We start from the raw sequence: 17,868 nt of genomic DNA, 5'->3' as shown, positions 1-17,868 counted from the left end.
GGTATATTGTTTTTTCCATATTCTCTCTCATGGTTTGTTTTAATCTTGGTGATTTTTCAGCTCTGAAATGGAGCTTTCTAAAAAATGAAATATGTACATTACCAACTTGGGCTTGGCTTTGCATGTGTTTTTTTTAAGACTGTCAAGTCCTTGATAATTTTTAATCCTATTATTGCTCACTTTTAGACCTTTTCTTTACCAGATCATAGGAGGTCCACTGTGCATTTTCTGCAAGCTAGAGAAAACATTCAGAAAGAGCAATGGCAATAGTGATCCCAAAACACCACCTTGTTATATCATCTAGAAATATCTCTTGCCTGCCCTACTGAATCACAGCATGCAATGAATTATTGGATTCCAAATCACAGAAAATATTTACTATTTACAGTGCTGTTCCTGGGAAGTGTAGCATGGGAATGAACTTCAGTGTCTGTGTGCCATCCCGCTGAGAGGTCCAGCTGCTTGCTTCGTGCTGCCAGATTGCGTCCAAAGAAATGTTACCCTTTTTGAGTACATGCAATAAGAGTACATGATGAAAAAAAAACTTGAAAGTTCATCCTGCTTCACCATATTCTAGAACAAATACTTCTCTTTTCTCTACCAGTAGTAATTTTTAGTTCTTTCATATCTAGAGTCTGTGTTTTTGTCTGACGTAAGGTGTGTTGTTCTTGAGAGTAATTTGAAAATGTTTTTAGCTGGATATATAATTTTTTTGTTTGTTTCTTAGCTGGTAAATATAAGCACACTAAAAACTTTATAATGTCTGCCAGCAGTCGTAAAGCTTTTCACAAATAATTTTTTCTGTGTTTGTTTTCAGTTTTTTGAGGTGAAAAGGAAAGGTGTCTGTCTCCATTAAATGCTGGTGTTTAGGGGAGATGCTTGAAAATACAAAATAAACCAAACAAAATATACCCCTGAAGTGGCAAGCTCGTAACAAAGATTTTTCTCCCTTCAGCTTCACTGGTACCAAGCGAAGTGTATAGCATAAAGCAACAACAGGAATTTGCTAATTGAAACAACTGCGCCAGGATTTCAGTAGGCTGCAAAGGGTGTGGGGTTTGGGGGGTTTTTAATATAAGAGTTGGGGGGTTTTTTGGATTAACAAAGTCAGTGCTCAGAATGCTCAGTAGACCCACCCTAACCTTTTTGTGAGAATAGAATTCAGCCAATATACTTGATATGAAATTACAACCAATAGCTTATGAGTAACAGGCCTTAAATTCTATTACAAGTTGTATATATTTCATGATGTTCAGGAGTATATGCTAAACAAAAGGAAACCATGTTTCTGTGTACCTATTATTCTAAGCAAAATTTTATGACAATGCAATTGTTTTCTTTAAGCCGGGTTCTGCAGGCATACATGCAGACAGCTTTTTGTTGTGGTACTCCTTATCCTTCACCTTGGAGAAAATATTTGTTTATGTTTCCAGTTGGTAGTGAGAATTGGAGATGATATTTAAATAACTTGAATAACGTTACTGGAGAACTCCAAGGAAAGGAGTGAATGGTCTATAAAATTTTCATATCATTCTTGTATTGCCATTATTTCCCTTCCCTACAGCTTGTGTTGTCTACAGCTTTGTTATCCATGGTCTCTTCCTTGCAGAAGTATTGACAGAAGTGAGAATGTTCCTACGAGCGATTATTAAAAATCACTGTATATATTGTAGGGGTTGGTCAGTCCGTGTGCCTTGAATAACAGCACTGGCCATGGAAGCCTGTATTCAGGCAGACTGATGCAAATCCCAGGGCTTTGCATCAGCTACTCCTGTTATCCATGTACCTCTGAAGGTTGATAAATGGTTAATGGGACAATTTGACACAGGAGTGTGTATGCATATATGTATATATTACACACACACCAGATAACTTGAGTTGTCCAAGCCTTGATCCTTGTGTCTCCCTTCCTCTGTAAAATGAGGTTTGTTTTCTAGAGAATGGCTTCCTTCTGCCTAGAATTAAAAATATATTCAGGATCTGATTAGTTCAGAGGCACAGGGACTGGGGCTGTATGAAATATCTCAGGTAGACAAGAAGAGGAAGGCATGGCACAGAAAGTATCTTTACAGTATTTCTGCTCCAGGCTTCTTGCTCAGTCAGACTTCAGCTTATTCTTGGTTAATGTCGTGTAACTTGGGTAAGAATATTTTTGTTGGGATTAATTCAGCTCTCCAGGAAGACTGGGTATGTTTTTATGCTTTTTTTTTTTTCTGAAGTTAAATTGACTGGATGGAATTGCTCCCTAGATATATTGTAGTTTAAAACAGCCATTTCTTATCATTACGCCTGCATGTGGGCATTTTAGGCATGAACTGCAGTGTTTCCATGGATTTTTAAGGTCTTCCATCGCATAGTTAGCAGCTTCTAGTGCTTTGATCTGATTTTGTAAGACAGAAGCGCTCCCTGTATTTGTGTTACAGCAAACGCTGTATTTTTGGTGGCGTCTGACTTTGAGAAACACACAGATGCTTTTTTGTAGTCCAGGAGACAAAGAAACAAAGCTTTGTGCTTGGGAGGCAGGATCCGTGCCTCCAGGGTACGGCAGGGCACTTGGTGTGCAGCTGCTCTCCCAACCTCCACTTGCTCCTGGTGAGCAGGAGCTGGGTCGCAGTTTGCTGCTCCCGTGGATAGAAATCTTTCGCAAGTGCTGTCCTTCTCCTTGGGAGGGATTTTCACATGTTTGCTTTCTCGCTGCCTGTGAGCAGGAGCACTTGCATCCCCTGCACGTCAGTGCCCAGAGGCAGGTCGTCTTTTGGTTTGCTGTTCTCCAGATACACTGAAGAGTGTGTGAGAAGGGGCTTGGGGAGGAAGGGATCTGGAAGCGGCTCGCGTTGCATTAATAGAATTGATGCTGCAGAACTGGTACTTGGGAATGGGAAAGGGGTGCTGCTCCAGTACAGGTTCTCGCAGCCCGTTGCAGACCCACAGCTCTGTCCCTGTGCTGTGTGAGTGAGCATCTGTAGTGCTAACAGCACGGCCTCTCCAGCTCCATGTTACTTATCCCAGCTATTTACCAGGTCTCCTCTTCCTACTGCAAACACAAACACAGATCTTGCTAATAAAACAGAAGCTGTTGAAATTATTTTGGCTACTAAAGTGGGCTCATGCCATCCCGTGCGCAGCAGCAGTTGTACTGTTTGGGTTTTGCCGTCATCTCTAATACCCAGAGGAAAGCTTTAATGTGGTCTCTTACCCTACTGCAATTTGATCTGTCCTTTCTCTTCTGATTTACTGCCTGCTCACTGAGCACTAAAATGAGACGTAAAGGTGGCTGTCTGTTTCTGTCAGCTGCTTCAAGGTTAGTCTTAAAACAGTTTCCTAATTTTTGCATTTTAAACACTTACAAACTTGTTTATAAACAGTAGCAAAATTATATGTATTTTTTTATCATTTTTAAGAGGTCGCCTCGTTACTGCTCTGGTAGGTCAGTCATTTATTAGTAACTCGGCACAACTATTACACAATTCTGCTGCTGTCAAGCCTCATACATGCTTTCAAACAAACTCCTGGGGAAGGCAGGGTGGGGGTTTGCTTCTTTTTGCTTTTAAAGTAGGATCTTCAGAGCAGCAATTAAACTTTAATGTTGGCTTCCACTGTATTAAGGAGATAACGAAATGGTGAAGAACGGCGTAGAGACCATAGGGGAAAGCAGGGACGAAATGAACAGTGTAAGAAGATTGTCTTTCCCACCCTTGGAAGTTGTTCCTGTGCTTAAAAAACCTGAGTCCTTTTTTTCTTTTGTTTCCTGTGTTTCAACAGGGCAGAGTTTAGGGTATGGATTCGTTAACTATATTGATCCAAAGGATGCAGAGAAAGCCATTAACACTTTAAATGGACTCAGACTCCAGACCAAAACCATAAAGGTAAGACAATACAAAATGTCTTTTGCTCAATTTAGGAAGTGGAGAAAGTGGTTGGAGTGGTTTTTGGCAATGTCATCACTATTTTAATCTCCATTGTAAGGGGTGGTTTGCTAATGAGCTCCTCCTTGGAACAGTGAGAGGATGTGCAGAAGGTGAAATCTCTCTTCTCTGAAATTGCTGCTATTGTTAAAGGGAGGAAAGTAAGAGGAAGCTCCTTAAGCATTGTAGTGATGCTTAAATGTAGAATAAAACAGCCATAGTGATACCGTTATCCATAAACAGAGGTGAAGTAGGTGACTGTATTCATAAGTTACACATCTTCTTGTGTTTTAATGGTAAATACCTTGACACAGACCTGTTAATGACAGTCAGGTCATTATCAGGTGTTGAAAGTATGTTTCTCTCCAGTTAGAAAATGTCATTCTCAAAAAAAAAAAAATTTCTCAATTTCCACATCCTTAGTTTGATTTATTCTTTTAGAAACTGGAGGGATTAGAGATCCCACTGAAGTCTCTCATTTCATTGTTGTAATAGACCATTAGTTATTCAACGACCTTCTTTAGTGGTCTCAGAAGAAAAGCAAGTTTCTACACTGTCACATTTTTTTGCTGCATGGCTGATAAAGCTTTCTTGAAACAGCCTACGGAAGACTTCCACATCCCAAATCCTGACAAATAATGCGGCGCAAGGAATGTGAATTAAAAAATTGAAGGGAAACAAACAGCAGACCTGATTCAAATTATCTGAAACTGCTTTTACAGTATTTAAATGCTATCTCTTGATTTGTACCACTTTCTTAATTTTTCTTCTGTACTTAATTTGTGCTTCAAAGCCGAAAATGCTAAAGAATATAAAATAGATTTTTTTTATTTTTGAAAATATTGGTACAAATAATGTCAGTGATTTTGTATCTTGCAAAAAAGATACCGTATAGTCAGCACTTTATTTGTACTTACCCTTTATCACTAAAGATTTTGGTTTCAACAAAGTGGTGTTCCCTAAAGCAAAAAATGTTTGTTGGATTCCTGTGCATCTCTAAGGATTGTTTCAGGCAAGTTTTTCTCAGATGTGTTGGATTAGTGAAGAGCAGAAGTCCTGAGCTAAGGGTTATGAAACTGTTGGAGTAGCTGTATGGATTACATGGAGAAGGCTATTTCCAAACCTCCCTTAGCCCAACCAGGTTCCATCCCATATAGGTATATGTGGGCCATATACCAAAATGCTCACAGCATGGTTCTGTACAGTTAAATGGAAAAACTTATAGGAATATGTAAGGCAAAGCAGCAAAATCTACAGTCTTATCTACTGCTGCAGGTGGAAATGCATGCTCGGACTTAGCAGTTTCCACTTGCAGTGAGAAGTTGAGCAGTAAATTGCCCTCAAAATTGCTTTTAAAGGCATATTATCAGGAAAAATATACTATTTTGAAGGTACTAACCTATCTTCTAAATATTCCATTAAAATCTCAGTAGAACTTGAAAAATCTAGATCAGTTCTTAATGCAGCACTTCTAGATTTTTAACATTATGCAGCATTAATGAAGATGCTTCACTTCTTGTCCTAAGTACCTGTGTTGCTTTGCCTCTGTGTTTTTGATTTTGTGAGCCAGAGTGATACTATTGTATTCACAATATTGCGAGGTTACAGGAAACATAGAAGCTACAAAAAGGCCTCAAAAAACTCCAACCCACCCCAATTATTACTTTACATTTCTCACGTGCAAAAGTAAACCATTATGCCTTCGTTTTCGTCATGTAGAGTAAGATTGTTGTTATTCAGGAAGTTCCCATGCTAAAACATCTTTGCAGAATGCTTTTTCTTTAATTTTTTTTTCAAGTCAATATAAATATTACGAACACAAGTAGTTTATTAGGTTTGGGGTTTTCATGCTTATAAATAACTAGTAGACTTTTATAGAATATGTGACATTTTGTTGGGCTCTTGAAAGCTGTTAAAATCTAGTAATAAGCAAAGAGATTGACCTAACCTACATGCACAGGAGCTGCATGATTTTTTCAGTGGTTGGGAAGATTTGTGTAGGCTTTTTTAAATAAAATTGTTTTCAAGTAAGTACTTATGCAGTTGCCTAAAACCAACCCAAGGGAGCCTTCTATTCAAATAGCCGAGCTTTGGACACATGGACATCTAATTGGCAGTTTCCATCCCAGTTTTTAATTGCAGAATTGCATGGGATTACCTCACCTTACCCCCTTGGTTTTTTTGTATTTTTAATTATGTTTTGGTCTTACAAATCTTAATAAACTAGGTCTGCTTCCCTGGTATTGAGCGGGGATGAAGGTTTCCCAACATTCACGCTAACAGTGGTGAATTTTGTTTACACCGCTCCCAGCGGTGCCTGTGTCACTGGAGACCTCCCTAGCTTCCAAAGGGGTGAAAAATTGTACTCTGCACCACTGAAGTCTCCTAGCTCGCCTGTTGCCCCTACATGCCTCTTTCCAGCATTTCGCTGCGATGCATTATAAGGTTGAAGTATTTTAATTCGTGGAGTTACTATATTTAATTATCAGAGCCGATGACTTTAATCTAGCTAGATGCCCTTTACAGCTATTAAAAATGCACTTTTGGTGCACTAGAAAAGCCTGTCTCAAAAGATGTATAGAAAGGGCTTTGCTGGCATATAGTTTCGTAGGCTAAAAATTATTTAATTAAATGCTAGAATAACATTGAGCTGGAAAAATACTGAGCACTACTTTATTTTGTTTTCTTCATGAGCGTGGTGGGTTTTTATGTCCCAGAATGAATCTGTGATGTCCTATTGATGGATAGGCTGAACCTTGGCCTCTACCCATGTACGCTGGGTAGCTGCAGCCCTGCAGGTAGCATTTCTCTGGCTACCTTTTGTTTGGAAGCTGTTTTGATGGAAAGTTGAAATGAATAATCTGTGAAAGCCCTTTTACAGGGGTAAATTACTTCTGCTTGCCAAGGTCACCTTGGTCCTGCTGGCTGCATCCCATCTCCTTGCTTAAACAGTTGTGGGCTCTGCTGTCCCTTGCACCTAGACTGAACATGAGCTGGCTTGAGGGGATCATATTTGTACTCCTTTTTTGACCACACAAGGCTTAATTCCTGTTATTTAAAAAATATATTTTTTAATACATGTGTCCCCAAATCCTGTCCTTTTCACTTCAGTAACGTTTTCGTAGCAGCTTTAATGTTATCTCTCTCCTGATGCCTTGCAAAACAAGCCATGCAGTCACAGGAGGAACTGGGTTTATAGCAGGATCAGCAAAACAGCTAGGCACAGTCCGCTCTCAGATGTGCGGGCTAAAATAACTGAAGAAATGTTCTTTTTATTATTTCATTGTAACAATAAATAATCCCTTTTCACTGTAGCAGCTAAAAAATTTATGTGCATTTTATTTAAGTCAATGATGCCCTTTCAAGTCAAAGTCGAGAGGTGACTATTTACAGAATATCTGTTTGGGGAAAACATTGAAGGAAGTGTTATGTGTTTGGTGGTAATAGGTTATACACGTTGTGTTCCTCCTCAGCTGATCATAGTGCATATTTTATTTACGCCATTTCGTAGCATCATCATCATCTTGTGAGGGAGAAGGGCTTCACTTTATTTTTACAGCTAAAGCTTGATATAATTCTACAAAACAGCTTAGAATGAGGGAAGATACAGCATGTGTTGAAATAAATATATATTCCAGAAATTGAATCTATTTTTAGAAATTAAATTTGCCCATCCATAAAAGCATATGAAAGGTCACTGCTGCTGTTGAAGATTGCCTGGCAATTCAGTTGCATCAAATATCAGAAGGAAAATAAGACGTGTGATGCACAGGGTACAGATTGTTTAAACTGTGCTGCTTTGCCCTGAAAAAAGGACAGCGTCTGAAAGGATGCAAAGGAAGAGCTTTACAATTTACATGGGGGTGCAGGTGACCTGGCTTCATGTTAGGGACTGCTGGAACAGAGTTTTGAAAGGAAGCTTGAAATCTAAAAAGAGCCAGCGACCCCCTGAAGCGCAGTCTTGTGTCCCCCTCTCCTTCCTTTTCTCTGTTGCCCGAGAAGTAGGTTGGTTTCTTCCCCCGCAGGAGCAGGTAGCATGCTGTGGCACTGCTGGAGCAAAGGGAGACGCCTCCAGTGAGGGACGAAGGAATCTGGGTTCTCGGAGCCCTTGATGCCTTCCAGTTTTTAAATCCATCAAATCTAACAGATGATAAAATACCAAACAGATAGCCTCTGACCAGAGTAATGATTCTTTCTCTAATTATTTTAATTTTCAGTTAAATGAATAAATAACATGTAATACAGCTACTGCTGTTTTAGCACTTCCTATTGTTAGTTCAGAATGTTTTTCTGCTTTACTCTCCGGCTTTGATCGATAGGACTGTATGGTCCTAATTTAAAATATAGTGAATAGGGCTGTGGGAGAAAGTACTCCTGTGTTTCTGGAAATATTGTAACATTACTGCTCAAAGATCTTGCTATTTATCTTGGTTTCTCTGGGTTTTTTTTTCAAAATGCCAGATACTTCTACAAAATTCAGGCTCTAAATCTGTCCATGTTAATTCTTGTACTTGTCTGCAAAACTACAAACCGTCCTGTCACTGTAGGGTAGCCAAATAACAGCAACCTCGGACTTCTCAGTCCTACAAAGTCATTTGTCAAAAAGATTGCCTTCCAGTCGTGCTCTGTGGTGAAGGAGGTGCGGGAAGCACAAGGCAGGGGAGGAGGCAGGAACATTGCAGCAGCGAGCAGTGGGGGAGAGCTGCGTGCTCTGCACCCTGTCCCAAATCGCTTCGGAGGTGGGGGGGAGGTAAACCCAATAATTTTGAGTTGCAGCCAGAAAGCGCTGGCTTGCTCATAGTTACGGCGGCAGAGCTCTGGTGTCGGGTGCCCTTGGTGCAATCCTCTGCCAAAACCCCTGTGTTTTCCACCCATATTTTCCCATAGCCTCCCTGGGGGCTACCTGCCCCTGAGCTGCCTGGCCACCACCTGCAGCTGCTTCTCCCAGTGGAGACATGAGATGTTGTGCAAGGCCGGGTGGTAAGGGGAGGGTGTACCAAGAGATCTGGGGATACTCTGATCTGTGGGGGAGCTGGCAAAAACAAAAATACGGGGGAAGGCACGGAGGGGGCTTAGGTGTTCTGTGAGGGAGAGGAGATGGAAGGTCAGGGTCTGGAAGATGCTAGGAGGATCTGAGCATGTTGGACTGTGGCAAAGAGGGATTTGCATTTTTAAGGTTCCCGTGAATGCAGTTGCATTGGGCCCCCTGTGTGTAGAGAGCACGGCGTGTGCTGCACCTCATGGGCTCTGCCGGCTCATCGTCTGCCTTCAGGCGCGCTCGGCTGCCTTCCCCTGAGCTCCAGCAAAGCTTTGTAGAGGGTAGAGGTGTAAAAGAGCATGTGTTCCTTTCCTTCCCTCAAAATTCAGATTACAGGCATTTGCAAGCTGTGGATTTGGGATGTAGTTGTTCTATTGTTCCTTTTTAAATTCAGGCAATTGCTTGTTCCGTTTCGTGATAGCTCAGTTAGTGGTAAGAGGGGGCATCTGCTGTGACTGCTGCACCCTGGGACAAAGCCTTGGACAAGAAATTAAAGAGGCCGCAGACCCGGAAAGCCTTTAGCTAAGTTTACTTTGGTTTTGCTCTTTAAGAGCCTCTGTCTGTGTAACCTCTTGGACTTTGTAGTGCTTGTTAACAAATCCTCCTCCACCCTTTGTGCCCGTAGTGATGCTGTGGCTTGAAGGACTTCAGTGCCGTGTTTGAAGGTTCAGATCTGGCTCTGCTGCTTTTAGCAGGTACCAGGGAGTCTTTAGCTGTTAGTTTTGTGCATCTTCTCGTAATCGAGATTTCTTTTAACAGCTTCAGTTTTGCCGATGAGTCCTTTTTATTCCTCGGAGCTGGAGCAATTATTTCTTAGCCTTGCTCTTGATACAGTTGGAGTACTACTAGGTTATTATCTCTGGATGTCTTTCCTGAAATGATGGTATAGACCATTGTATCTTACCTGCAATCATAATTAATCCCTGTTAAATGGCATTGAATCACTCAACATAAAGTGCATTGTCACTCCCCTCCACCCCCCAGCCAAGGGCTTGGCAAAGAGAAAGGACAAGGCAGTGTAAGTGGTGGATATGAAAATATTCCAGGTTCTAGTCTTCAGCCTCTGGACCAGAGGGCTCTTGTGTGTGCCTGTTCTGACAAAGCACATAGCTTTTACAGGAGGGTTTCTCAAATCTGTGTGTTTGCACAAAATTAGGGCATGGATGAGGGCCTGGAAGTGACTGTGGGGACATGTCTCTTCTGGCCATAGCCCATCTTCTGGTGTCAAGCAGATTTTGCTTCTAGTTCTGTATGTGTGTGAAACAAGTGAGATTGTGCTTATTTACACATGTGAAGCTCTTTGATTAATTGTGTTAAAGCACTTCCAATGCCTACCAGTGGAACAGGAGGCAGGCAGTGGAGGAAGGGTTGTCCTCATTTTATACCTTTGGACCTCGGGCACAAAAAAGTGAAGTGACTCACCCCAAAAGTCATGCAAGAAATCCTACCTCTGAGTGTGTCACGCAAAGACACAAAGCAAAATCTTTTGGCATTAAGGTCACCAAGAAGCTGATTATTTTTGAATGTTACACGCTTTTTTGAAAGCTGCGTGGGGAGTCACTTAACACCAATGGCACCTTATCTGCTTGTGGCTGGAGAAGTGTCTGGGGATTGCAGGTACCATCGGTGGGCAGTTGGGTGCCCTGTGGATGCAGTGCTGCCATGCAGCACTCGCTGATTAAAGGCTTCTGACTCATCTCTACCGACTCCCCAGGTGAGTAACACGAGGTGCAGAGCAAGACATGCATCTCCTTGGAGAAGTTTTGAAAGATGTGAGGCACTAGGTTCCTTGTGAGCAGATGTTTTGAGCAGGGCAGGGTGGCAGAGCACATCCTTTCAGGAAAGGATGATGCTGTTCCTCTTTGGAGCAGACAGGAGTTGACTTTTGGATGGAGGCTTCTAGAAATGGACTTAATGTTAGAGAAATCCAGGATTAGCATACAACTGAAGGCATCTCTTAGCCTGAGCAGCAGTGAAGTGGTTAAGTGTCAGCATTTAGATGGTCGCTGTTACGTGTCCAGCACCTCGCCTCTCTAAGACAAATGGGATGCGTTCATGCCTCCAGGCGCCTTTGCTGCGGGCTCTGGCTTGGAAAGACCAGACCGCTTCAATTTATGTTCTGAAGAGTCCTGAGGTTAGACATTTTTCAAAAAGTTTTCTATATGGGAAAATGGGTAGGAAATCAATAGGGAAGATAGTTACTTTAACTTGGAGATATCTTCTGTGTTCCTGAACAAAAATGTGCATTACCATGGAAGTTATGAAATGCTGGACCTTATGACTCTGCAATAGTGTTCAGAGACAGTGGTGCAGACTCCTGAGGTTGGTGTTTATGCCGAAGAGAAGCCCTTACACAGGCTAATGTTCAATGTCAGATGAGAAACATCCTAGGAAATGTTTTTCACAGTATATCTATATTTATAGAAACTAACATCAGAGGCCAGCAAGCCATAAAATGAATTGTACGATATTTTATTATCTGCCTTGCAAATTTGACCGAAGAACTCCTAAATGATCTTATGCGGTGAAATATAACACCATTGTTCGACCTCCAACTGTCATACAAATGGACAAACATTTTAATGCTGAGAAATGCCTGGGTCAAACAGTAGTTTGGTGTTCTCCAGCTCATTTATTTGATTTTTTTTTTGGTGGTTGCTAGGATTTCCATATTCTTTTTTTTCAACACACTATTTCATTATAGGGTGCTAACACTGCCGTGAGCAAAAAAGTCATTCTTAAGTGTGAATATAAAGAATTAATGCGGCATCCTCACCCAGTGCTTTGCGTTTTTCAGTGATAAAATGAGAGCTGGTTTTGGCTCCCATTTTAATTTTCACAGCACAAGGAGCTTCTGATCTGGTGGAGGGTCAGGGTGGGTGATTTCTTCCTTTGCTAGCTAATACACAGGAAGGCATCCCATCCTCAGCACTAACTGAATAATAGCTTGAAAGCAGGGTGGCGTGATCTAACAGATTGGTTTGTCATTGGCTGACCTGAGAAGGAAAATGAAAAAGATTCAAAAGCAGATAAATAATTGACATTACTAGCCTTGAGTCTGTTCAGCTCACAACCTTTTCTCCTTCATATTCAAGATGGCCGAGTTGCTTTTAGGAGCTTCTTTGTCAGGCTCCCCTGCAACCTGAACATTTGATTGCAGGAGGAAATAAAAACTAGACGTGAGCAGCGATAGATGTTACCTGTGCTGTGAGTAGATGGGTTTGTGTGTGCAGTCTCTCCTTCCACCGTGTGCCTACGTGGCCCACAAGAGCTGAGCTTTTTTTGTATGCGGAACTATGTGTATATATAAAAAAAGTCAGGCACTTGGTGCTCTGGGAAGTAGTGTTTTTTGCATATCTCAGTACTTTTCATCTTCCCTGTAATGTGGCATTTGGTTAATGAATGTGCCAGAGTGAGAAAACCCAGAGGAAACCCCTGGCTGTTTTCCCAGGAACTTTATTAATTTTGCAGCTCTCAGTTTTAAGGAATAGGTAAGGTCCCTACCCCTATGCCAGAGAGGCTCTTAGTGTTTTTTAAACTAATTCCTGAAGTAGGTTAAACTGTAGGTGTCTGAACCCTTACAGTAACCTCTCAAGGTAAGGCGTTTGCAGAGCACAGAGTCTGCTTTTCCAAATGCCCTGGCACAGGGTGTAAAAGAGAAGCCACCGATGTGAGACCACCAAACCAAGCACAGTCCAAACTGGTCATTTTTGGCATGGTGTCTGAAGGTGAAAGCAGAGTGTGGTTTTTCCTGGTTTCCCCAAGCACCTAGCTTGAGCTTAGTTACTTAAAAGCCAAGCGGTACTGTGTGTGTTCTGGTTGCGGAGTGTCAGGAGGGGTGTTTGGGACCAGCGATTAAATGACTTAAAGGCTGTACCTCTTCAGGAGCTCAGGGGCTGTGAGGTCCTAAATCGCTGAGGCGCAAAGTAGTTTCCACCCCAGTAGATTTCTCCCTTTCAGCGCTGATCTCGGCACCTGAAGGTTTCTCTGCTCGTTGCGTCTGCTTGTGCCTTTGTGCTGTGCCTGAGCATGTTCAGTTGATGCAAATGTTTTATCTAACCTCTTTTTCACATTTCTTTCCCTAAATTTTTCCACCTCCTCTCTCAAGCCTTCTCTGTAACTGTTAGATTTAAAAGGTTATGTACAAACATGTAAGTCATAAAGAAGTTGCCAAAAACCTTAAAATCTAGAATCTTTAGAGTTTGTCTGCTATTATGCAGAGAAGATTGTGGAAGCAAATGTTAGTCATTCACATCATTTTCTGTGTTGAGTCAACATCTATTTTTAGGTGTGGAGCACATAAAGACAACTCTTTGACACATAAAACACATAAAGACATCCAATTGACATCATTTGTGTTTGGTCTAAGGCTGGGGAAGAGGAAAGACAGTTGCTGAATGCATTGTATTCATGATGGGACCCCCCCATTTCTTTCTAAGACACTTTTTAAGACATAATGTGGGAATACTGATCTGTTTATATTTAAATAAATCAAGATGAAGTGCAAAATATTCAGGTTTGGATCTAATGTTATTTCAGATGTGCTGCAAAGTAATTCTTCATGATCTGTGCTGAATACTTATTATTAGGCTTTATCCAGGAGGTATTTTTATTATGTTAAATGTGTGTATTCCAAATATATACATTATTTTAAAGTGCAGAAGGCTTTTTATGCACATATTATAATTACAAATCTGATTCATAGGTAGAGGAGCAGTTAAGAGACTTGATTTAATAATTTTCTAACAGCATATATGCAGTGCCTCAGCTAGGTTTTCTCGTTTGCTTCGCCATAATATTTTATGGTCTGGTTCTGGGGCTTATAGTGCAAGGGAACTTCTCGTGATAAATTGCAGATATGACAATGAGTGTCAGTATACGGTTCCCTGAGCAGATGTTCATTTAGTCTAATTTCACCAGTACTCTTCATCCACAACAGATCTTGCCATCTCAGGATGAAAACAACAAAGAGAGATAGCACAAAAGATCACTCTGCAAATAACCTGATCTGTTTCAGACACTTGGAGGGGGGGGGAAAAATAAAACGTACTGGAACTTCAGAGTGCTACGTATGTGCTAAGGTTATTACATGTTGGATACAGTAAATCATCCATACACCCACAACTCATAGGGGTAAATTTACAAAGCCGTGCGTAGGAAGCTGCACACTAATCTACCTCCGAACAGTAGTTATTTTATGCCTGCACTTAAAGAACCCTTGCATCTGTTTTTAAGGTCTCCCTAGCTCTTCCTTTGTTCTTCCAGCCTTTCCTGGCTTTGTTGGTTTTGCAGCACAGGTAGTGTCTGAACTTGAGGGTTATTGCTTGTGAAAGAACAGAAAATAATCTATCCACTTAAAATGCAATGGGTGGCTCCAGCTTACTAATGCATCTTTCCTCTTCTTCAATCCATAGGTGTCATATGCCCGTCCAAGTTCAGCTTCGATCAGAGATGCGAACTTGTATGTCAGCGGCCTTCCGAAAACAATGACCCAGAAAGAATTAGAGCAGTTATTCTCACAATATGGGCGCATCATCACCTCACGGATTCTGGTTGATCAAGTCACAGGTTAAAAGAAAATTTTTCTTAATATATGCATGGTTTTCTGGAAATGGCAAAACTGTAACCGCTTGCTGGCAGTTGAGCTTTAAGACAACATGACTGTAGTGTAAAAATGTAGTACCTGGTTCTCTAAGTATAACTGTTCGGAGGCAAAACTGCTGCCTCTGTAACAAGGGATCTCAAAATGCAGAATGTTGTTTACTTAAAATCATTATATTAAATGTGGTGGGGGCTGGTTTTGGAGAACACAGCTGGGGAAGGGCATTTTTCTTCATAGGACTTCTTTTAATTTGCAAGCTGTGTATTCTGTGAAGCCAAAACCAACATTCGGTTTGTTCGTTACATAGATGAGGCTGTTCGTACAAACATTCATCTGTTCACATGTTTTTACTTCCCAGGGGTTTCTCGAGGTGTGGGATTTATCCGTTTTGATAAGAGAATAGAGGCAGAAGAAGCCATAAAGGGACTAAATGGCCAGAAGCCTAGTGGTGCTACAGAACCAATTACTGTGAAGTTTGCCAATAACCCCAGCCAGAAAACAAGCCAGGCACTCCTTTCACAGCTGTATCAGTCTCCCAACAGACGCTACCCTGGACCGCTTCACCACCAGGCTCAGAGATTCAGGTAATTACCTGGAAAAGAACTGACGTTCCACCAGTGACGACAATGTGGGGCAGGTGCTGCGCAGGAAAATATGCTTTAGTTGCGTAGGTTGACCTGATTTTCTTTGTAAAATTAAATATTCTTTCCTGGAGAATGAGGAGGAAAATCTGCTGACAGCAGTAGTCATGTTGTATTTACTAAAACAGCTGAAGTACTGTACAATCAGATCTCATGAAGTCTCATAGAAAAAGGGAGGACAGAATAGAGTTACACTGATAATCAAATGAGCAGTGACTATCCTGTTCTCTCTCATTTTTTAGGTAATGCTTTTATTTTCTGCTATATTATTACAGTTTTGATGCAGCTTAGACTTTGATGTTAATGACAGTGGATTGGTAGCAGGAAAAAAGCTGAGTCTGTTCCAGTCAGCAGCAGTGTCATTAAATTTATTAGCCTGAGATATCTGCTCTTAGTATAAAGAGACCTTGTATTAGTATTCGGTCTGATTCTTCAGATACTCTCAGGGATGTTTTATGCTTTGTATTCTGCATATACTGTTTCCATCTGATAGGTAAGCCAGAGTTAGCCATACATGATGTTCTCATTACTTTCATATTTGATAATAATTTTTAGGCAATCTAGCATTCTAATAAAAGGTCTGCCTTCAAGAAAAAGAAAACTTGGATGTAGTCATATAACTGAGTTGCGTACTGGCTTTGCAGAATTATTTGAAAGTCATTTTAGTTTTTTCAGTGATGAAAAGTGCTGATGAATTAAAGATCATTTAAAAAGCCAGTCATCGGATACATTATATTTACACTTGTTTTTGTATCTTGGCATGCAGCTGTGTCCATTGAGGTTACTACCAAATCATTCTGTGGATAGAAGGGCTTTAGCCTGCTCCCATGGAAAGCAGATGATTATATTCTGCAAAATTTGGTGGTCATTTAGATTGATGTATCATGGAAGATTAATACTAAATATATGTAACATAGTGGGGAGAACATGTTACGCTAAAGCAGTTAGAATCCAGAATCTTTCCAATTCCAGCAATTTTGGACTGTAACATTTTACTTCCAAGTTAACTGTAAATATAAGCTGAACAGTGTAATTATTTGCAAAAAATTCATACTAATATAGTCTAAAAAAGACAAATCAGAAGTGGATTTTTTTAAAACCAAACCCTGGAAATAAAGGTTTACTCTAAGAGTGTAAACAAGTTAAAAATGACTTTAAATGCTGTGGTGGAAATTTAAGCACAACCTCAGACTTAACAAAGCAGGCTGGGAGTTGTTAGGCTCCTTAGATGTGTGGGAGACTTGTTGAACGTTTCTTCTTTGAAAATGGAACGCTATTAATAATAGTTCCATTGAGCGATCTTGCCATCTGTGAGACATTAACCCAAAGACCCTCCTTCTCTTTTCAGGCTGGACAATTTGCTTAATATGGCCTATGGCGTAAAGAGGTAATTAGAATTCCACAGATTGCCAGATGTCCGTGTTGGCACAGATTGGTGCTACAATTTATTTTTTTTAATTCACTAACTTTATTTTTTTTTTTTAAATCCTTCTTTTCTTCCACCAGCATGTCAAATTCTTTTTAAGTTTGGACTTCAGTTGGTTTTGTTACTTTAAAGGCCACACATGCAAATTCTGTGGGTTTTTTCAACCTTTTTTTATTTACAGGTGGGCTTCTCAAATGGTTTAGGTGCAACAGCTATAAGCATTCAAACTGCAGTTGTCCTGCTAAATGGCACTTTTTCCAGAATCAGAACTATTAAGTTTTTAACTAATGGCAGATCTGATAATGGAAAATTTAAGTCGAAAACAGAATTATACTGCTGTTGTCTAAATCTCACAGTTAAGACCTTCTTTCTACTGCATCTGGCATCACAAGTTTAACTTATAAATATAGCTGTGTGCACCTTAATCAGCCCTGAGTTTCTTTTGTTACAGGTTTAATACTTTGAAATTTTCTCAGTGCTTGATAGTTGTTTTTTTGTTTTAAAATAGCTCTGTGTTCATGTGTATGTGCACGCATGTGTGAAAGTTCAGCTGATTTGTAAACATTTATGCTGTTTCATGAGTATGTTCAATGTTTGATCTGATAGCTAAAATGAGCTGACGTGCTGTTAGTGTTTCTTCTAATGGCACATATCAACGCAAGCGAACCTTACAGCAAAATAAAGGTGTAGTCTTATTCCTGATGTTACCGTAAGATGTCCAGCCACCCCTCACAATTAAGATGAGAAAATACTTCTTAATCTCCTGAAATGGTCTACTCACCACATTTGAAAATTATTTGAGCTTTTTTAAAGCTGGTGAAATGGTATGGTAAGTATAATCTTTACACTAGCTAGTAGTGGACAGTAACATGGGTTTTAGCTACTGCCATAGTAGCTGTCATACAAATCACAAATCTTAAGACTACTTACAAAAGTAGTAGTCAAAACAGAGGCGGTGTATCTTCCCAGAAGCACTCCTGGTGTTCGCTAGTACATTTGTTACACTCCTGATACCCGTAGTGGTGATGGTGATACGATGAGTCAGAACTTACCACCTGATTTTGTCACACACCGCTTCTCCTGCATTCTCCTCTCGTTTGTTTCTTGGTACATGGCCAAAAAACAGCAAAACTCTCAGCCTCAACTACAAGTTGGTGTCAGATGGGTGGGTTTGTTCCAGGAGTTTTTCCAGGGTTTGCTGCTACTTTCCCTGGAATCGGACTGGCCTGTGGTACAGGCAGACAGGGCTTAGTCTG

General features: G+C 40.6%; 1 protein-coding gene across 1 annotated transcript in view; it reads left to right on the top strand.

Annotated features, from left to right (window-relative positions):
• Nucleotides 1-17,868, top strand: part of ELAVL4 (ELAV like RNA binding protein 4) — a 65,760-nt gene that overhangs the window by 41,352 nt on the left and 6,540 nt on the right. The window contains 4 exon segments of the mRNA XM_075759444.1: nt 3,765-3,866; nt 14,358-14,511; nt 14,904-15,129; nt 16,535-16,573. Coding sequence (XP_075615559.1) covers nt 3,765-3,866; nt 14,358-14,511; nt 14,904-15,129; nt 16,535-16,573 — 521 coding nt within the window.

The sequence above is a fragment of the Balearica regulorum genome, chromosome 8 (assembly GCF_011004875.1).
Source record: "Balearica regulorum gibbericeps isolate bBalReg1 chromosome 8, bBalReg1.pri, whole genome shotgun sequence".
In the NCBI taxonomy this organism is placed as follows: domain Eukaryota; kingdom Metazoa; phylum Chordata; class Aves; order Gruiformes; family Gruidae; genus Balearica; species Balearica regulorum.
The sequence above is the reverse complement of the archived record's forward strand: the minus strand, read 5'-3'. Positions and strand labels throughout refer to the sequence as shown.